The 22,034-nt window shown below is 43.2% G+C and overlaps 1 protein-coding gene across 2 annotated transcripts in view; it reads right to left on the bottom strand.

Moving 5' to 3' along the window:
• Window positions 1-20,850, bottom strand: part of KIAA0319L (KIAA0319-like ortholog) — a 32,882-nt gene extending 12,032 nt beyond the window's left edge. For both annotated transcript variants that reach the window (XM_010575991.1, XM_010575992.1), the window contains exons 1-9: window positions 20,678-20,850; window positions 14,066-14,760; window positions 8,414-8,705; window positions 6,167-6,268; window positions 5,202-5,299; window positions 3,937-4,024; window positions 2,587-2,679; window positions 1,786-1,918; window positions 445-673 (exon numbers count right to left, since the gene is read on the bottom strand). In XM_010575991.1, coding sequence (XP_010574293.1) covers window positions 445-673; window positions 1,786-1,918; window positions 2,587-2,679; window positions 3,937-4,024; window positions 5,202-5,299; window positions 6,167-6,268; window positions 8,414-8,705; window positions 14,066-14,760; window positions 20,678-20,819 — 1,872 coding nt within the window. In that variant the 5' untranslated portion in view covers window positions 20,820-20,850. The remainder of the gene's footprint in view (window positions 1-444; window positions 674-1,785; window positions 1,919-2,586; window positions 2,680-3,936; window positions 4,025-5,201; window positions 5,300-6,166; window positions 6,269-8,413; window positions 8,706-14,065; window positions 14,761-20,677) is intronic.
• Between the last annotated feature and the right edge of the window lie 1,184 nt (window positions 20,851-22,034).

The raw sequence follows: 22,034 nt of genomic DNA, 5'->3' as shown, positions 1-22,034 counted from the left end.
GATTTAGCTATCACTGATGTTCTGAGAAGTCAGCAACTGAACAGAGAAAGAACACACTTCCCTAGCAGCCACATAAGTTAAAGTGAGATACATGGGTGTGACCACGTTGTGCTGAGACCTGTTGTATGGGACATCGGAACCCAAAGCCATGAAGTTCCCATCTCTCTCAATCATCCGTTCTTCAGCAGTATTTAAAACTGCATTGCTCAAGAAAGGAAACAGGATGCCAGTGAAAACCTACGGCTAGATCGGTGCACCAGCTCAGCCACTAAGCCAATACCAGCTTCATGTGGATTTAGTTGTAAGTATATATTTAATTATCGCATGCTTGCTCTGTATGATTATAGGCAACATTTGCTAACAGTCAATTAAAAATTGTTTGATTATAGAAAAAAAAACCAGCTAGAGAGTAATCCAGGTTAAGTACCAGCCACCTGCACTGACCTGCATCTCCATCACCTTCCCTTTGCTGTTGGGGCTGAGCAGCCACTCATAGCTGACAATGCTGTGATCATCAGTGCTCTGATTCCCGTAGAGGGTGATGGAGTTCTGAGGCAGGGTGATCACTTGGTTTGGGCCCGCGTTTGCCACTGGAGGATAATCCACTGCTTTGTTCACAGTCAAGTTTGCAGTGGTTGAGTTGCTGGCACCATCTGAGTCCACTACTGTTAGACTGAAGAAGGGAAAAAAAAGAAAAGTGAAAGCAGTGACAAGTCATGATTATCAGAGCTGAATACAAAACACTGGCTGGAGTTAACTGAAATGCAAAAGAAGAGTTAGAAAATTAAGACACTTTTAAGGACAGGATAGTAATTTTTTTCAGAGCAAAAAACACCTATTGTTTGAGGCAACTGTCCTTTTCCTGAATAGACTCTCCCCCCAAATGCCCAATTATCAGCCACAAAGCGATGCAAGAAATTGAATAGTCACATCCAACTAGTTCCAAGATAAAGCTAGTGAAAGATCATCAGCTTTCACGTACACAGTTGTGATGGAAAAGACCTCCCCGAGTATGACACTGCCTCCCAATAGAAGGCATTCATTAACATGGACACAGAAGTTCATTACTAATCCACAAGTGGCCTGAACACAGTATGCCTCTTCAGGTAGGCTAGTACCACAAAATAGAACTGCTTTTTGCTAAATCTAGATCTGACGATTGATCAGATTAGTTCATATACCAACTGCTTAAGATGAAAACTGTTCAGTTATAGGTACTCAGGTTCATTTTATTTTAAATAGATCTGCTGATGCAGTGCATGGACATCACACCAAAAGGCATACAAAAGGAAAAACATAGAAGTAACATGAAAGTAAAATGAGCTACTATCTATTACTCAGGTATGTGCGTAAAACCATTAGGCCTCATTCACTTATCTGGGACAAACACATTGCATTTAAAAACTGGATTTAAAGACTGCATTTCTTCCTAAGCCTTAACCCAAACAGTTCAAATTTGACATTTCAAGAGACATTTTGTAGCGCTGGCAGACCATTTCTTCCCTTCCACCATCATCTTAAAGCAGTGCTACAACTTGAGAATAAAAAGTAGCTTGATAGCTTATCTCTTCTGAAGTGAAAAGCTATGAAACTACCTGAAAGCGTAGGAGTGGAGAGAAAGAGTGTATCACAAAATAAGAGTTCTCTCCCTGTTGTTTGTTTTTGTTTGGTTTGTGTTTTGCTGTTGTTTTTTTAAAACCAGACTAACACTTCAGGAATCCAGAAATCTTGTACATTTTACTCTTAATGGATCAGAACTGATCAACTCCTCCAGGTGTAACCTACCTGAATGTGTAATTCCCAGGTACCAGGTTGGTCAGCGTCAATATGGCAGTATCGCTAGAAACCTTCTCCTCCCGCAAAGGACCCTTCAGTTCTTCCCAGTGATAGCTGACAATTTTATCATCATCAGTACTTTCTGTTTCAATTACACAAGAAAATGCACATACAAGGAGTTGGAAAATGCTGCTTCACAAACCCCAGACGTTCAGTCCCCTACTTCAGTACTGGGCTTAGTGGGTAAAGGCATTTTTGGTCCAAGCCCAGAGGTCTCCATCATGCTCAGATACACAAACTGTATGTTCTCTTCTACCCTGTTCATAAGCATACTCAAACACCCTTAATCCCAGGTTAGTAGTGTACTGGGAGAAGACAAAAAAAACCCAAAACAAAACACTAACAAAATAATACTAGTTGGGAGTAAGACAACCTGAACATATTTAAAGAAACTCCTGAAAAACTCTAGTGCAGGCCAGGATCAGTAAAGGTGGTGTGTTAGCTAACACATTTGAAGCTTAACGCAAGAGGCCCGTAATTTTGACTGACAGTAATTTTTTTTCATTCTAAGCAGCAACCTCTAGAGCTTTTCCTTTTTTAGGAGATTGGCTCAGGCCAGTGCCCTTCAGAAGGAAACATGGAGAGGTGCATATTCCCCTCTCCTGGCAAGAGAGACTGATTCTTTTCACTGAAGTGTTTGACAGCATCACAGCCAGTTCCTCTTAAACTTTATCCAAAGGGCCAGCCCAGAACCAAACACACAGAAACCAGGCTTGCTAGACTACTGCATATAAAACTGCAGGTACTCACGGCTGCCATCAATAACAGTTGAAATGGTTGGCAGTGAAATCTCCTGGAACTGTGGGGACACGATGGCAACAGGAGGCTGATTCACCCGAGGCTCTGCAACAATAACCGAGCTGTTACAATGACATCTACAGGCAGATCACGACAAAAAGCCCTGGCCAAGGAACTCTGCAAAACTACTCTGCCTTTGTGCGCCTGGAGTAGCAAACAGAATACATATTGCACATCCTCTTCCCAGCCCTATCTACGCTCTCAGTCCTGCAGTCAGCAGCAAGTCCAGGAGAGGAGTCCAAAGTGTGGAACTGCTGTGCCACACAGCTCCAAAACAGCCACCGATCAGACTGACTGCAGAGAACTGCACAGTCAACAACAGTGATCTATGCTTTCAGCAAGTTATGCACCAATTCAGGGCAACAGTGCTAACCAAAGGGATTTAAAAAAGAAAGGAAGTGAACTGCCACCACACTAGTACTCTGGAAATGGCTGCACTGCATCAGTTGTCCCATACTGGGTCAAGCATTCAAGCACAGACCATTCTAACAGAGCAGCACCTACAGCTTCTTGCCAAAGTTTGGCTGCTGCTCTGAAAAATGAATGATTTTGATGCATGCTGCCAGCTGCAGATTCACTGCTTATAAGGAAATGATCGGCAACAGCATCCAGAAGGCCAGCCACACACCCTTGCTAATTTAGGGAGCACAAGAGCACCTCCTTGCCCACAAAGGTTGTATGAAGAGTCTTGCTGGAGCGTGCAAAATAAAGGGTTTTTTGCATAAAAGGAAATGCAGAACCTGTGGTCACCTCTTTATACAGGGCATCTAAAAAGTGAGACTTGGTGAGACAGTCAGCACAAGCTACTATATCTACACCAGCTCATCTGCAAACCCTGTCTTACAGTAAGGAATGAGATTTGATTTTACCTGCCTGTGGTTGGGAATGATATTCTTTACTGGACAGGGAAGAAAAGAACCTCTAAAGGAGCTTCAAAGCCCTGGCTTCCTTTCATTTTTTGCTCATGCTGCTATAAGCATTTTACCAGGTTACAGCTAGTTTTTATTGAAGCAGTGGCCTTCCAGTGTGAGGCATTTGCCAAGCACTTTTGTATCAGCATTCCAGCTCTTTTATTGAGTGGTTGGCCTGTATGCAGTATAGCAGAAATAGCTATGTGTATTAGCAATAGTTTCACATCTCAGGAAATGACTTAACACACATACATATATACCAAGTTCACAGCACAACAAATTTTCACTACGTTAAACCAAGGTCCAGTCAAATAAGCAAAACACCATGACACAGGTATCATGGCTTGTCAGAGACAGATGAAGTTAAGAAAAGACAATTCCACCAACTCACTTGGATTCACTGTTACATTCACGTAACCCTCTCCATGTGCATTTTCCCCATCAACGACGACTTTGAATTCATACAGACCAACAGTAAGCTGGAAGTAAACACAAAAGATTTACCTTCAGGATGGTAGCACCTTGTCAGGAGCTATTAGAAGGTCAAGTTACCATGCTTTGGCACAGTAGCACATTAGCAGCATAAAACACAGGCAATTATGCTTCAACCTACGCATACACAGCAAAGGAGGGTTTCCATGACAAAATGGTATTACATATCTTTTAGTTTACAATGGCTATGCAGAAACCAAAGACTAATATTTCTTTCTACCACAGGATTGTCAGTCAAGCTTTATTTTCTAGCAACAATAGGCAAATAGAAGAGAGATAACAGAGATTAGTTCAGGTTGTCTGGCCACAGGAATCTGTACTAGCAGATTGCATTTGAGATGAGAAAGGCTGCATGTAAGAGAAGAAAAATATCTTCTTGTGTGTTTTTACAAAGGAAAGTATTTCTTCTCTTCCTTCTAGGTGACATGAGTCAGGCAGTCACCCCCTCATCATTCACTGCTGAGCCAAGATGAGAGGGCGAAGGACTGGGTGCTGGACAACAATCATGATATCCAAAAGGCTGAAACCCTGACAGAGATAGACACACTCCTTTCGAAGGGCTTTTCTCTGCATGATATTGTGACAAAAGCCTGTAGATTTTTTCTGAGTGCAGCAGAATCCAAGATGCTCAGAGGAATGTCTCAAATACAAACTGTATATTCACGCAATATTTAAAGCCATTTCCTTGTTAAGAATCCCCATGTGCAGAAACTGGCAATTCTTTCACTGTTAGAGCTTGTCTAAAAGCAGCAGGCCAGGGACATGCTCCAAGGTACTCCACAGCTCTCATTAATGGAATCAGCAAGTCCCTTTTTCTGTGAGTAGTAGAAGGCTTCAGACCTAAACAGACCACCACACTGTTTCAGTAGCAGAAATATTCACAACCCATTGTTAGTGTTAAATTGTGCCATTTGTATGGCTTGACACACTGCTTGTAGGCAGCTTTTAGATCCTGAAATCAATTTCTTCTTTCCCTCATGCCAGATCAATCTCCTTCTTATAAGAGACTTAGAAGAAGGCTTGCAGTCAAATGTTGGCTGCCTGCCCATCATGCAATTTCCTATTCATCCTGAAATCACATACAATTCTTTCCTGGCTGCCAGGGTCCCCGTCTTCTCCACTTGGGATTTAACACAACAGGATACGAAGCAGCAAAAGCTTTACCTTAGATAACTTAAGGGTCTGGGAGTGTTTCCCTTCCATTTCTCCACTGTAGTCTTTTGGATGAGTAATCAATTCCCACTCATAGGAATAAGTGGTTCCTTTAAAAAAAAAAAAAAAATTAGTCCAGACATTTCTTTTTAGAAGACTGCCTTTCTGTCATGCTAAAGAAAAGCAAAGGTATTAAACATTTACAAGGCACATTCTGCTGCACTATGGAGAAATGAGACAGCTTGGAATTTGGGCTGCAGCTTTTTGGGAATATACCCAGGAAGAGAGACAATCTGTGCTTCTAAACACATTTACTCTGGAGCCAAAACCCATCCTTCAACCTCTAAGGCATTAAAGAGCTTTGGAACAATCACAGCTCCAGGATAATAATAGAGAAAAGTCTTATCATGCCCTCAAATCCTGCAGATACAACATAATGCCAGTTTTTGAACAGGAACGCATCTATCCTTGTTGCTGCATAACATGTTACATGGTTGCCTCTCCTCTGCAGTCTCCCACTACCACTGTGGACAGAGCTATAGATAAAAACTTTACAAACACCTGAGAACAATTTGCATGATGAAACAAGGAGTGTATAGAAATGTGTTCCTCAGCATGTCAAACCCCCCAAATCAGATTTCAATCCACTAAAGGAGAGATCACTTGCTAAGACAGCTCGTCACCTATCAGCAAATACCACGAATAGATGCTGAAGATCCACTGCTTCCTCAGATACCACTTTGAGAACAGGCCATCCCCCAATTCTAATGACTTTGTAGCACTTTTGATGTTTTTTGTGTCTTGCTATTTTCTCTGAGAGGCAGCATGAAGTAATAGCACAGGATGAAAAATTTCTACAGGAAAGTGTTCTGTGACAAAAGACATTTTCAAGACTGTCCTTATTTAATGCAATGTATAATGTCTATTTGCCATTTCACCATCACAAGCCCTTAGCAAAAATCCCAGGGAAGCCTTACGAGGTGGTGGTTCAGGAAGCACAAACGCATTCAGCTGAACTTCATTCTTTGGCAGGGTCACTTCGACGCTGTCTCCAGCAGAAACTACCAGCTCCTTCATAACTGAGAGGGAGAAACACAGAATCAAAAGAGGAACAGAAAAAAAGTTATATACGTACATAAAAACCACCTTGGTTTCACAGTCTGTTGACTAAAAACCAGCTATAAATGGCCGTATTTTGTAAACATACCATCATTCAATATAGCTCCCGTTTCAGGTTTCGCTCTCATTGTTAATGCAAAAGCACTAATGGGGTTTTACAATTTTAAGGCAAGCCCAGAATCTCTCAGTCACCTCTTTGCAGGTACTATGCAGTTTCTACTCCTTTTCTGAAGAGCTGAAAAGTGACCCTCAGGCCCTGTACAGGGGAATTTATTCATCCAGGTCCAGCAGGATGGGAAGGGTTTTACCTGACAGGTATTCAGCAGAGAACCCAGCTGCAGTCTCACGGCACAGCAAGACAAACACTGTTATTTACCAAACTGCAATTCCAGATCTTCACAAATATATGAAGAATCTGTGGTATTTCTTTTTGAAAAACTGCTTGGGGGCTAAGAGATTTTTAAAAAGAAAACAAAAACAAAAAACCACATAGCTACCACACTGAGTACGGAAACTCGAAATACAAATCTGTTCCTTCTATTTATATTTTCTTTTCAACCCTGCTTAAGAATTTTCTTGCCACTCCATTTCATATAAACTGACAGGTAGTTTGTTGTTAAAGACTACAGGGTAAAGACTTGAAAACTATGGCCAGTGACTTTTTTTTCTGCTTGTTATTAGCAATAAGGTAACCAGAAAGTTGACCACGTTTCTTAAGAGTACCTCTCGGCCTCCTCTTCTTCCTCTTCCCTTCTCATTTGCTTTATTTTTGTCTTTTTATTATTGGGCTTGGGAATTATGCACAGAAAACAAGAAGTAAAGTTGCTTCACCCTAGTTTGACCCTGTCAAAGACAGTGTTTCAGAGATATGTGCAAAAAATCCCAAGTTAAAAAAGACAGAAAAATATCGTTAAACATTTAGCCTTTCTTCCATCTGTTTATTAGCTACTGGAATTAACCAGTTAACTAAAAGAAAAGAAATTCATCAAATTTTTTTTCCCCTCTCAATTACTGCTGATCTTGGGATATAACAACCCCATCGGTCTTTCAGCTGCAAAGAGTTCCAAGGCAAAAAGAGATCTGATCTCAGTAGGGAAAAAAACCCAAAAAAACCCAAAACCAAACAGACAAAACCACAAAACACCGCTCGAAAAACTTCCCTTCACATCATCTTTGTATTATTTAGCAAAACGAGGAGGCCCTGACTATGTTACTTTTCTAACACAAGCCACTGAAGATGTTTAAAATATATTTTCCAGTTTTAGCTGGGGTAAGCCCTTAAAAAGAATACTAGCTTGTTAGCCCACGCATCCAATGAACTTCCTGCCAAAAATGTCTTTGGATGCAGCATTTCCTTTACACTTCCCATTTGTTCCCTTGTAAGGGAAGGAACCCTAAATTCAAAAGAAATTCAGCTGTGAACACTTCAGCAAACTGGATTAACTGAATTCTGAGACATCACACAACCAGTATACACCGTTCCCTGTATGTATGCATCCTTACAGGGTGAGCTAATGGCCTGGGTGAGTTAACAGAGCTGTCCAAAGTGCATTTTGGCTTTTATACATTTTCAATAGTTTGTTTTAAGAAATACCAGTGTGAATAGAAACATCTTTTTACTGCAAAACAAAGCATAGGCTAACAGCCAAGTACACTGCTCTCCGTGGTTGAATTGTGCATAGACATTTCAGGGACAGAAAAGAAAAAAAAAAAACCAAACAGTTACACCCCATTTTGAGCAGACATTAAGATTCCTGCTCAACTTGATAGACAGCAGTGTGTCAAGACTACTGAAAGAATGCTTCATGGGATTATGCCTTACATCACATCTCAACCTTCACTTTGGGAATTAAGATACCACCACTACTTTCAAGCTGTTCTTGGAAATAGATCCAATAGTCACATGCAGATTTATGATGCCAAAGTCCCATTCTCAGACCTCATGCGTTAATGGGGTCCAACCAGCACATGTGCTGAAGCATGTATCTTAGCTTTTTTTCAAGGGTACCATAATTTCTGAAATTATCTCATATTTTTCAATGCTGCAATGACTTGTCACCAAAACCTGAATAGATGGCATTTGCTGGAGCACTGCATGTTCTCACCTGGCGTGGTGGCAGTAGTACTTGGTGATGCAGCAGTGTTGGTCTGGATTGTAGAAACACTGCCATTTGTGGGAACTCCACTTGGCACAGAAGTAACTGTCTGCATCTTCATTGTGCTTTTCGCCAGCATGGGGCTGACTGTGGGCAACACATCTGAGGAGTGAGGATGGATCAAAGCATCATCTGGCTGCCCAGACTTCTCAGTCTTCCCTGTGGCTGTCAAGCCCTGTGCCACAGGACTGGAGAATGTAGCCAACACTGATGGTTCTGGTGCAGATGTTCCTGTGTGGATCTGTAAAGGAAAAAGTTGTCTTTCTTTGACTTGAATACTGAACGTCAGTTTTGTTTTACTGTGTTTAAGTTGCACTTCACATCCTCCAGTTTGGGAGGCTGAAAAGTCCCTGGTTTGTTTTTCCCAGAAGCAGGACATTTTACTGCTTCCTGTTCTCTCTTCTGAATTGTTTCTCCATGTTCTTCCTCCACAGCAGATAGGCCATTTCTAGCTCAGCTGAACACTGGTTAAGACCATAGATTTAACTACAGCATCTTAAGTACCATGGCTGTTGATGTGGCAAACGTGACAGACGATCTAGGTTCAAAGTTTCAGTGAGCAGAGCTAAAAGAACTGAGAGATGGTATAAGACAGAAGCAAAAAAACCAGGTACCGGGAACTGGGGTTCATTTGGGCCATTTATTTTGGCCGCATATTCCTTTTTCTAAAGCCATGCAGTTGGCAAGCACAAAGCAGGAGGATTGCAATGGCATTTTTATGTAATAATCAAATCATTGCAGCAAGAGGAAATTTATTTCAGAATCACTCTTCAAAGCACGGTGACCTGACACAAACAGTTCCCTGCGTGCATGCCACAGGAGATGCTGCTGGGGCAGGGAGCTGAGCTTGCGGGCAGAAAGTTTGCCCACATCCATGTAGGATGAGCTACTTTATTGAAAATAATCAAAGTGGCAAGAACAATTTCCCTTCTTTCATCAGGAAATCCCTTTTACAGTACCTAGCCCCATTCCAGTTCTTAGCCTGCCAAGCAATACTCTTGACAACTTACCTTCCACTGTGAAGTACATATGTATAGCACATTTTGTTGAGCTAAGTCTATTTTGAGAACATCTGCTAAATATTTAAAATGGAGCAATTTACCATCTTTGACTTGGAGCTGAAATGCCCACCACTACTCCCCACCAGAGGAGCTGATCAAAATCTCATATTGGAGGAAATATTCTCAAGCTTTTATACTATGCTGTTGGCATTCAGTCCAGGAAACAGAACTGGAAAAACACTCTAGACCATGGTGGGCAACATCCTAGTCAGTAAATGGGCTGGGCTTCAGAAAACATTGAATGCCAGTTGTAAAAATAAAGCCACCCTGCACGTACTGCAACAGCCAGCCAGGCCAGGAGTAGCAAGGAAGGCATTGAAGGCTCCTCTGCAAGAAGGCTTTTTTGCAATCTTGGGCAAATCATTTCCTCTCTGCATATCTCAGCTAACTTCCCCTCAATCACAGAATGTAAAACATCTCAATTCATTTGTGTGTTTGATTAACATCTGAGCTTTATGGACCAAAGAACCAAGCACTATTTGTTACTGTTACAGACATAAGCTGGTTTTCCTCTATTTGCTTGCTTGTTGATAGGCTCCCTTTATCTTTAACAAAACTACAAATTCTTTGGAACAAAGATGCAGGCAAAATCTGGCGTACTGCTCTGTGCTGCTCTTCATCGGTGGCCTCAGGACAGCTGGCTGTCCCAGGCAGTATCATCTTACACCCATTCATAACTCTGGTCAACTCAAGATACTGACTTCCTTTTACCAAGTATGCCAATAAGATAAAGTTAGAAATGCTGGCATGAGAGGGGAACAGCTAGGCAGGAGACAGACTTTTTAGGAAAGGCATAGGAGCAGAAAATCTCCGTGACTTCACACCACTATGGGAAACCACTTTTTGCTTAGCAAAAAATCAACGCAGACAGGTCACAGGAATATCTGTCACAAACAACATGCAGGAGACCAGCATCTGCCCGCTGGGCACAGCGGCCGAGCCTCCACTTTGCTTGGTGATATTTTCAGTGAGCCAGATGCTTCCTTGACTCCCTTTTTAATGCCTAAAAAACCCCTTTACAGTTAAGAGAGATCCTCTTCCTCCCAGAAGTCTTCAGGATGAATTGACAGCCAAATGTCTGTGGAGAGCTTGAATTAGATAAGCTTTGCCTGAGGCAACATAACAGTCAAAAATGCCTCTAATGCTTGCAAGCTGAGACATTTCTTATCTTTACTCCATAACCCTGAATTCTTTAAAGAACAGAAGATTTCATTCTTGGGGATAAACGAGGAGGAGACTAGAAGTTGCCAGCTGTCCTATCTGATTAGTTTAGAAAATAGAGAGAAGTGGCATATTGGCCTGAGTGAACGTAGGAGTGTCAGACACTTTTGATTCCAACCCCTAACCACCTTTGGCCTGGGACAAGTGACCTGATCTCCCTGTCTGAAAGTCCTATGTCTGTAAGATGGAACTAGAACAGCTATGTGCATCAGAATCTGCACTGAACCTAAGTTACTTCAAAGAAAAATACCTGTGTCCTGGAATTTTCTTTTCTTTTTTAATTTAAATGGGCCCTACTTTGCTAAGCCTGGTCTGAATTTACAAAATAGGCTCTTTTCAGCTTAGACTGTGTCCTTAATTGTTCGCACTAGGTGCCACGTCTGTGAAGATCCTTAAGACACAAAAATGTGGGTAATGTCACAAACCATTGCAGAGTTAGTGCTGGCTGTGAAGAAAGACCTTTCCTCCCTCCTCGTAGGGTAAAAAGCACCCAGCGCTAGCAGGAAGCATGACAGCAAGAGTCAAGCACTGGGGTTGCTAAGGCCAACAGTAGCCAGAATTGTGAGTGCAGGAATGAGGTCTCTGGCTCTGTTGTAACAACTCCCACTTTAAAGGCTGTAGCCTTTTCCAGTCTGCCTGCAGAGCTCCTGCAGTGCTGCAGCAGCCCTTCTCATCAGCAGTGCTGCGCTTAAATACTTCTCCTGATTGGCTATTAAATGCATTGCTATATTTTAAAATTGACAAGTATTTCTACAGCAACGCAGAAAAAAATTGGTGCCTGGAAAACGTCACCCACTTTAATGGAAAAGCACAAATTTCTCTTCCTTAGGTGAGGACTGAAGAGCAGGGTGCACTGTGGTTTATCCTGGTACACTCTCCTTCACCCATCTCTGGTTCCATAGCATGAATACAGTAAAACCACAAATTAATGCTAGCTGCACATTAGCAAATGACATTGCAGATGGCTATGGAGCTATCAGAACTGCAAGAGGAAAATTAAAACTCAGTGAGGCAATGTTTTCCTAAAACTGTCCCTTGACTTCTCCCTGAGTCTCTAGGAGCAAAGGAAAAGATTTGCCTCCCACACATTCAGTGCTCATCAACAGAAGAGGAGAATAGGCACATTAATTTCTTTCTCCCCTTTTAGAAAGGAGTTAAGAGCCACTTTGACCTCAGACATCCTTTCTCACTTCAGACGTTTGATGGTCCCAGTATGAACTGCTTTGTATGCAGTAATGATCCAGTATTCTCCCCACCTTCCAGCCCACCTGCCAAACCTTCTTAAAGAATACAGTATTAAATGCACAGCATTCACCCGCTGAAGCCACACGCTCCAGGTACTGGACCAAATCTAGCCCAGGTGAAATTCTACTGATTTCAGCATGTGTGTAACTTTACTTATTTTTGGCCCATAACCAGCCCAACTTGGAAAATTCCCTGCTTTAGCATCTCCCTCCTGGAAAGGCTGGCCACGTCCCAGGTACACAGCCTTGAATGTTATATCCTTGGCCTAAATTAAACTGCTCTAATATCAGAAATGCAAGGACAGCTGCATAGCTTGCCTTATATTTTGCAGGTGAAAGTTGGATGGTTCAATAATCAAGGAATTAGCCTAGGGCTGAGTAGAATCAGCTTCAGCTCAATACTCCTGTTAAGGTGGATTTTTAAATTCTTTCTCCTCCTCAAAACTCTATCCTAAACCTCAGAAACATGACTGCCAGGAATTACATAACAGCCAATATATTTACTAGGAAGTTTTTATTTTGATGAACCTGCATTTTGGCAAGACATACTGACCTTCTTACTAGCAAAAACCAGTAAGGAAAAGAAAAACCGTTCCCCAGCACACATCCAACAGTGCAACTAAATGGCAATGGGAGCACTTCCTAAAGATGGGAAATCCTGGATACTCGGCAATATTCAGAAGCTGATTAATCCATGGAATTTAATACTTGCAACCAGTTTACTGGACAGGCACTGAGCAGTAATAATATGACAACTCAGAATGCAATGCTGCAAACTGAGCAAGCAGGGAGATACAACAACTATTACCCAAGAACAACAGAAGACATTTAAGACTGGCTGCAAAGAAGTCTCCCCAGACACTGCATGCATAACAACTGAGAGAATGGGGTCACTGTATAAATCTCAAATATTAGGAGGAGGAAAGAACAGGCAGGGTAGAAATGTTGCAATACTGCAGGGAAGAGAGAAAGCTATGATCTTGAGTCAGCCCTAAATGCTGTGCGGTTCTGGAAAAATCAAACATTTGTAAAGTTTTAGTGCATGATTTCACACACCACCCGGGCTGCCCTAGAGCTCTCAGCAGTGTCCCTTGGCTGCTCTCCACATCCTGCTCTGCAGGGTGGTGGCTCAGACCAGTCACAGCCCTACCTGGAACCAAGATTTGAATACAAGGGAGAGAAACAAATTCAGTCAAGTTTCCAGAACAAGAACGTAACTACAGGAAAAGGCATCAGGCTTCAACAGTGCCAGATTCCAGAAACAAGGCAAAAGGTATTTAAGGAACAGTTTCACCAAGTAGAATTCTTTCTATTTCACCATCACAAGTGCACAGGCTTTTTTGTACGATAAGGCTCAAAAAACTACTTGCAGATTTAAAAATACAAACATCATTTAACAATTCAGATGTGCCAATTTCTCTTTAACACCTAGATTTACTAGCTTAACATTGTACGTGTTTGGAGTAGACTAAACTGGTTTCATTCAACCAATGCCAATGTAAGCTTTTGTGGATTTGAGAAACTGAAGCAGTCTTCAAAAACAGAACAAAAAAGCTGGCATTAGGGTGCCAACTCAAGCAAGCAGGCTGACCTGAAAGTACACTGGAAAACTCTATGCATGAGTCTATAAAATAATGTATTTAACTGCCTCAATTCAGCACCCAAAGGCAAACAGCTTATTTTCTTTTGTGGTTCTAAAGGTACTTTTACAGGTAACAGTTCTCAACTCCCAGGCACTTCCCACTGACATCACATCTCACCTTTCCTTCTCATCTGGCAAGTACATTGTGTGATTATACAGAGGATAAGCATTATCATGACCTTCACCTCCCCTCACCTTCCCAAAGACAGTTTATCCCAGCTAGGAAGACGAGGGAAAAAATGCTACCCCCAAAAAACAAACAAAAATCCCAACCCTTGGCCTTGCCTTGTCAACAGGAGGCTGAAAACAGGCATCCAGAAAGGTATCCTATCACTTAGGCAGTTTTAAGTCAAAGTCTACATAAAGCAAGATTGAGCAGGACTGTGACAGCTGTCCAAGGCAGCCCCATTTCAGTCCCAGCAATCACACTTACCTGTGTCAGGCCAACACCATCTGCATCACTTGATCTGTTCACATTATTGCTTTCAGGAGGAAACAGGCTTTTGGTTTTCTGCTCTCTTGGATTCTGTCCATTTTTCAGTGAGTCTTTCTTTTGATTTGGATGGCCTTCAGGAACAGGCCTGTCAGCCACTAAGAGCCTCAGTACTTGATCCTTCAAGCGCTCTGTTTCGCTTCGGCTGCTTCTAGATTTGCTGTCTGATGCTCTGGCTGCAGCCTCACCACTGGGGCTCGTTGCTATATCCCTTTTCAGGAGTTCCACCTTGTTACCTGCCAAGCTCCACTTCTGGAATGACCTCCGCAGTCTTTTTTTCCTCTGGACAGGGATGCCCCAGTCCAACCACTTGTGAAACCAGGTCTTCATGTCACCTTCCACTTGAAACTTTAAGTGCTCTGTGCTTCTTGCTTTCTTTAAAAACACCAAAACAGAGTCAAAAAAGCCAGTCCTGTTTGCCTGACACATGCCAGGCATAGTGCAGTTCACCTGGATGCACATATTTTTCAAGAACCAAAAAGCATCACAGGTGGGGCTCTGGCAGCAAGCAGTCTGACAGGACCGTAGAGTATGAAATCCTTCCAGAAGCTGTAAATGGTGATCTTCCCACGATCTCAAATGGCCACCAAATAGGATCTTCCCCGGCTCGCATTTAGATCTGTTCCAGTTTGCATCTGGAAAAGGGGAGGAAGACAAATAAAGACAATTCTCAATCCTTTAAAGCAGTGGACAATAGATCCTCATCACTATTGTCAAGATTAATTTAGGGCACAGGAGTAATGTGGGAGAGAGGGTACAGGACAGTAAAATGGGGGCTTCTCAGAATCTATACCTGGCCTCAGTATCCAGTACTTACACAAGATTTTTAGCAACAATCTGCACCTCCTACCAAAGGGACCACCATTCTTTTTGATAGTAATGGAGCTAAAGCCATCTACAACAAAATAAGTGAAAACAGAAATGTTCCTGTTTCAGAAAAGACTAAGGCACAGACTGAACAGTGAGGCCAAGGTTATACAGCAAGTTAAGAGCCAGAAATTGAGCCCAGGAACCCTGAATGCAGCTTCTTACTCTAACCAGTAAACAGCATTGCCTCTCTGCCCATAGTTTGCCTTGAAGGAGAATTCTGGAAACAGTGACACTGGCTTGGTTCATAGTTCAAAGGCATTTTTCCTCTTCCAAACTGATGTTTGAGGTCAGTCACTTATTTTGAATGAAACTGCTCCGCTTGAGAAGTTGTTACGTCTTCTAGAACAGAGGTTTGCAACACCTGTCCTCACCACCAGCTCCACTGTAGTGCTTTCTATAACAGAAATTGTGTCAAACATGGTTGGTTTTTTGGTTGTTTTTTTTAAGAGTCAAGTTACTTCAGATCTCAGATCAGCAGTGAAGCAGCAACTGCTCTGCATATGGATTTTTTTTTTTCCTAGCATGAAAAATTAGAGTGCTTGCAGGGATCAATGGATTAAAGGCTTCCAAAATTCAGAGCTCTGCAGATTAAGGACTCCCTAAAAATAGACTAATGACCTATGGGACTGTTACACTGTGCTGTGTTCAGCATCCAAGGGATAATAGGTCACTGGAAGATAACTTTACAAACTATGTCGCTGGACTCTGAGTAGTCCAGCTGGAGAATATGCTCCAGATCTGGCTTCCTGTGTGTCAAGAATGCAGTTCTCGAACACAACACAAATGGGAAACTTTTTTTCTCCATTAAAATAAAGAAGTCTGAATTTAAATTATAATACCCTGATCCCCGTTTTTTTGACAGCATATAAAAAAAGTTCAGTAACATATTACTATTTCAGTAACTCTGAATGAATACAGACTTCATGTTGCATTATACCGACATTCACTAGAGTGGGAACTAAAATTAATAAGCATGGATGTAGAGGCTACTGCTCCATCTGTCTCCCCTGGGAAGAATTCTCACACCACTTCTTCTGCCACTTCCAAGTTACAAACACATTGAAGATGGAATATGTTGAGGCACATGAAAAAGACCACACAGATCTCCATGTCTCATCCAGCAAATAAAAGTAATTTGGTGATGGCACAGCAGCGCGTTTTATGATTCTTGGAAGAAGTCATGCGAGGTCCCCACTGCCCAGCACAACTCCAACAGCCCTGCTGAGCCACAGCAGGCTCACATAGCCGCAGGAAGCTTTCCAAGTGCCAACCATGACACAGAAGTGCAGAGGGCGAGGTATTTTTCTGGTCAAGTCTGGAGCTCACAAGCAGTGGTCAGGCTCAACCTCCTGAAGCACCACCAATCCTGGAAGACTGTAAGACTAGAACAGTACAGGCAGATGCAGGTGTCTTCCACTCTGGCTGTTTTAGGCTACTTGAAGCATTTGACTTCAGGAATTTAAACTCCTGCCACAAAGACACTTAACCTCACACTACTGAGATGGCAAGGAACTCTTACCCTCTGAATCACAGCTAATACACAAGGTTAGTGATATCAAAGTGCTGTGATTTTCCCCCTCCTCCTGCACCATCCCCTCGGTGCAGGAGGAAGGGGAAAATCATAGCACTTCTATAACCTTGTATGACCAAAGAAAGCAAGTGGGGAAGATGAAGAACATATTTTGTTGTAATTGAGTTATCCCAAACAGCACAGTAGATGTAACAGCTTTATTACTCCTGATCATTAAAGGTATCCACATATGATGATTTTCTCACCCAGAATGGATTAGCCACTTGTTTAAAATGAAGGACGATGGCCATATTCACGCATCTTTTGTGTGGAATCTCTTGCTACACCAAGAACTTCAATCCAAAAAGGGAACTCCCACCACCACAAGGAAAGGTTTATTTTTGAGACATCAAAAAGTGGGAAGCAAAGATGTTATTTATAGCTTATTGTGAAACAAGCTCAGCAAAGACAGTTTGAAGTCGAGGCTCCAGAAAGCTAGAATCAGCTGCAACAGAAAGCACTCGAGATCTGTGACCAAGCCATGGGGGACCAGAGCTCCCTGTGGGTGTCTGAACCCACAACTGTGCAGAAGGTGAAGCAGCTCTTCACTTGAGCAATGTCCAACTGTAACGTGTAAATGAAACTTTGCATATGTTCAACAGAGAGAGAAGTTGACATCAGCACCTTTAAAATCATCACCATCCTTGTCACACTTCATCAACACATGGCACTTCCTTCGAGAGCAAGCAGACGGGCAGCCTGTCTGCCCGGGGCAACAACCGACCTCATTACACTCCAAAGTGCTTGGACTGACAGTCACCCTGACACGACTGTGCGCACAAGCAGGGACAAGCACCTGGCACTAACCTGATGGACCTGGAATTAGGACAGAGTATGCGGTGCGGCAGGTATGTACGCACAAAAGGTGCACATGTGTACACACACACACTCTCCAGACTTAGAGAAACAAGTAACAAATGGAAGAATAACGCTACTGCTGTGAATTTCAAGAGAATCTTATCCATTCCAGCTCAGTTTAGCCTAAAAAAAAAATTAACTTTATGTTAAAGGTGAAGCACTGTCCCCACTATATCCTGTGCAAAAGGGAAACATGCTGCTTCCCACATCCCTAAAATCCCTCCTCCTCCTCGACCAGTGCTCATCCACCTCTCCTCAGATGTCAGCCCTGGCTCATACATATCACTCAAATTAAGTCTTGATACAGGACCCAGTGAAATTCAGCAGCAACTTTCTAGTAACAGGCTTAGAACTGGGGCACAAACAGAATGGGGCATATTTAAGAGAAAAGTGTTCGCAGGGAAGATATCCCTTGTGAAAAATCACTACGTAACACAAGTATTACATTTATTTATCTAAAATGTAAAACCTGAATCCCCATAAGCACCTCCTAGGTATGACAGAGCCATGACTTAGCCCAGATGACACAACACTACCATGCTGAGAGCATTCTGCTTCCCTTTTAACCCACTGCTAAACCAAGATGCAGAGATCTGAATTACATTTTGGCCAGATTTCATTTCCAGAACTCTGCTAATGCGCACCTAGGACATGTTTATTTGAAATTAGCTAATATGGTTTCTGAATTGCTGTACATGAATAGCTTAAAACTTGGTTAACTCTCAGGAATGATAGCGTACAGGCAACTCAACATGCCAGCCCAGAGTTCTAGACGTACATTTTCCACAGAACCATACTGATTTTCATCTAAGCAAGTTCCCTGGTCTTTGGTGGACATCACACATTCAGACAACTTTTAAGTGCCATGGCAGAAAGCAGAGCTCCTCAGTCTACACTTGCATTTCACCTCTGGAAAGAGGAAAGATTTTCTGCCAGGAAAAATCCACCCGGCCTGTTCATAAAACACTTCCTTCCCGCAAGTCCTGCAGGAACACACTATGGGCCAAACGAATTGTTGTGATGAGAAGCCACGTATTGCTATTCGCAGCCTTGCAAATGGGGACCTCCACAGAATCTGGTGCAGCACCTGCACTAGGTGGTCATGGATCTGCACCAAACAAGAGAAGGCAGCTGTGAGTACCAGCAGAGCTACTAACTCCTGATTACTGGGAGAGCAGCCTGTTCAGTCCCTTCCAGTTCCTTGTGCTGGACCCTATGCAACCACACGCAGCAGTCGCATACGAGAACTTGTAGGTGGGTCAGACCAGCAGGCCAGTAGATCTGGTCACTGATAGCATCAATGCCAGCAGTTTCAGAGAAAAGCAGGAGAAACCCGTCAGCGGGAACGTCCCCGAGGACGAGTTCCCTCCTAAGCCCCAGCAGCCCACCCAGCCTAGCACAACACAAATCACAAGACGCCTGCACAGTGGGTGTGCTTAGTCACTTCTCAATATTGTTTTTGTCATCTTTTTCTTCCCTAGTATATCAGTATAAAAAAAGCTGCTCTTCTCAGGAGTTCCTGTCCCAGCCATGCAGCTCACAGCTTTGCTGAACAGCAGGGGAATGGAAGGGACAAGAACAGTTTCTATTAATAAGCTCAGGTTCACAGACTTGCTCAGGCAGTTAATCCCTCCTGATATCAGATTAATGATTAAAGACTTGACTCTATAGACTTTTAAAATCTCTCACATGTAAGCAATTATGTCAACATAGTTCCTCTTGCGTAACTCCGCACAATCACACTAATTTCTAGACAGCCGTAATTCCTCCTCAGTTTAACAAACTGCTGCCTAAGTGACACAAACAAGACCAGAAGAACAAAACTCTACAATGGAAAAAGCGTCCACATCAGGATAACTATGTCACATATAATTATTTCCGCACATGCATCAGCCTTTGTGGTTTTAACTCTCCCAAGCAGACCAGCTCTCAAACACGGCAGCACTGCCCGGAACACCCTCCAAGAGCAACACAGGATTCACAGCACCAGCTCTAGACTTCTAAGATATTACTAAAGACAGGAAACACCATACAGGAAGCCCAGTCTACAAGAAAACACGCGATCCACCTGACACACCATCCAAACACACAGTGCTGAGAACCCTTTGTTAGGACGAAGAATACAAATATGTCTTTCCTGGTTCTAAATTAGCTGATTAAGGTCACAGAGCTCGTTAGCTTAATCAAATCTGTCATTCAGTAAGTGTCCAGAAAGGCCCAGTGAAACAACAGAGATGCTGCAGCAGCCTAGATAACATGTCCACATAACCGAGAAACAAAGCAAAACAACCCCCTTCTCGAATCTTGCTACCATTAAGGCATAGCAACCTTCCGGCAAAAAGCAAGCTGCTGGCAGCTGTCACACGGGTTGATATATACTGAGGTCACCACTGCCTCGAACCTATAATTTACTGCAACTTGAACAAAGAGGGGGAAAAAAGGCACAAAAACTTTCTTAACTAGGATCTGGTGAAAGCTACATGCATGCATGGGAAAAAGTGAAGATGTGGCCTCAAAACACTCAGAGGAACTTAACAAGTCTCTCTGAAAAGTCAGAATCTGAACTTTAAAAAAAACAAAACAAAACAAAACAACCCACCCACGCAATCCATTACATGAAAACTTCCATACAAACACCTAACTTGGTTATTTCCTTGAGCAGGAGGTTGGTTACTCAAGTTTGAACAGGAAATAAAAAAAACAAACATAACAATTGCCTGTAGGCAAACACTGATTATTGACATACCACATTTGGAGAGAGTGTTAAACATCTGAGGGCTAAAAACATATCCCTGCCTTCCCAACTTGCTTTGAGTATTCTTTAGATGAAATTATTTTGCAGATTATCACTTTTTTTTTTTTTTGCAAAAGGAACAAGATTCTCAGCTCAGAGAAAGCTCTCTATGAGATACAGGCAAGTGCCTAAAAGCTGGCACCGCATGTGAAGATGCACAACAGTAGCTGTGGGACAGACGGACACCCTGCTGCTGACACTTCCTTACTCAAAACAGCAGCTGGTTATCAGAGCAATACAGTGTTATAAGAAGGGACCCCCTCATGCCCCACGTCTCTTCTACCCTTTTGACAGGTCATTTAGTAACTATTAAAAGGTGAGGGTTTGTTTGTTTTTTAAACCAGCTACAATGTCTAGCAGCAAATAATTTCACTTTCCTCTCAGAATATTTTAAACAAGCGAGAGGGATAAATATCATAAAAAAATACAGACACAGTCCCAGAGAGAACCAAAGAATCACCTGCTGAGGAGCACAAGGCACACAGGCAAGCGCACAGGTAGAACAGCTGCAGACTTCTCAGCTCTCTTGCAGGTTTTCCCAGGCAGTATTGTGACAGAAATCGGGCGCTAATGCTGAACTTGGCTTCCAACCTCTTCTCCATGGCCTTTGTGGGCAGCAGCGGGGTTCTAGAAACATATGATATGAAACACAAAACATCCACTGGCAATTGATATGTTCTTGCATGGATTCAGTTGACATTATGAAGAGCATGGAGCATTTGTGGAGGAAAAGGAATGTCTTATCTTATCTGCTGTGACTCAGTCCAGCTGCTGCTAAGTAACTATCAATATATGACACTGAAGTGAAACCTGTAGTAGCAAAGTTTCCAGTGCTGAACTGCAGTGGGCCACCACGATGGCCTTTCCCATCACCCTTGTGATTTCCTCCTCCAGACCCCACCACTTTCAGTGGCAAAGTATCTAATACCACAGTCTTCTGGATTCCAAAGAAGCGTTTGCGGAAATTTCAGTTTCAAGTATGCCGTGGAGAACGGACGCCCAGCCAGCACAACGAGCATAACACTGGCACTGATAAGCCCAGCACATCTGCCTGGCGATGTCATTGCTTACGTGTCGGTGCTGGCTGGTACCAGGGAGAAACAAAGAGAAACAAGAATACAACAATGCTGAGAAATGTGGAGCTAAAGATCCGGTTTTGCCTCATGTTTTGCTCCGTGGGGCAGAGATCACGAAAGCACCGATGCTCCTTCTCAGCCCTTCTAATGCCAAAGGCTCTTTTACAGCCTCACGTGTTACTGAAATCTAAATTAGCTCTAGGTGATGTGAGAGAATTAACGTTTTCATAGCACACGTAATAAATACTATCTATTTTCAAAGAGGAACGAAGCGCCATCAGGCACAAGGAGTTAAACCTGCCATTTCTGAAGAATCAAAAGGGAATATCATCACAGATCTGTCTGACCTAAACCTGGCGGGGATTCCACCCGACCCGCCCCCCCCCGGGCAGCCAAGACCCCGAGCCGCAGGAGCACGGGAAGGGAGGGCGCAGGGGGTCAGCTGGACGGCGGCAGATGTAAAACGGCGGCTCTTCACCCCGCAGGTCCTTAAGGAAACTTTTCCGTCCCCTCCGGGTCTCCGCTCCGCCGCTCCCTCGGAGGGCGGGGGGGCCGTCCACACGGGACGAGGATCGGCCTCGCTCCACGCTGACCGCCGTGACTGGGGCCGGGCCGTGGGCGCCGACCGGCCGGGCTCTCCCCGCACCTGCCCGGCTTGGCAGAGGAGACACCGAGGGCGCAGGCCCCGGCGCGGAGCGGCCCGCAGCCCGTCAGTACCCCCGGGGCCGGGAGAGGGCCCCG

This window comes from Haliaeetus leucocephalus, unplaced genomic scaffold (genome assembly GCF_000737465.1).
Source record: "Haliaeetus leucocephalus isolate CR32 unplaced genomic scaffold, Haliaeetus_leucocephalus-4.0 Scaffold517, whole genome shotgun sequence".
NCBI classification, from domain to species: Eukaryota; Metazoa; Chordata; class Aves; order Accipitriformes; family Accipitridae; genus Haliaeetus; species Haliaeetus leucocephalus.
Note: the sequence above shows the minus strand (reverse complement) of the source record. Positions and strands in the feature narration are given on the sequence as shown.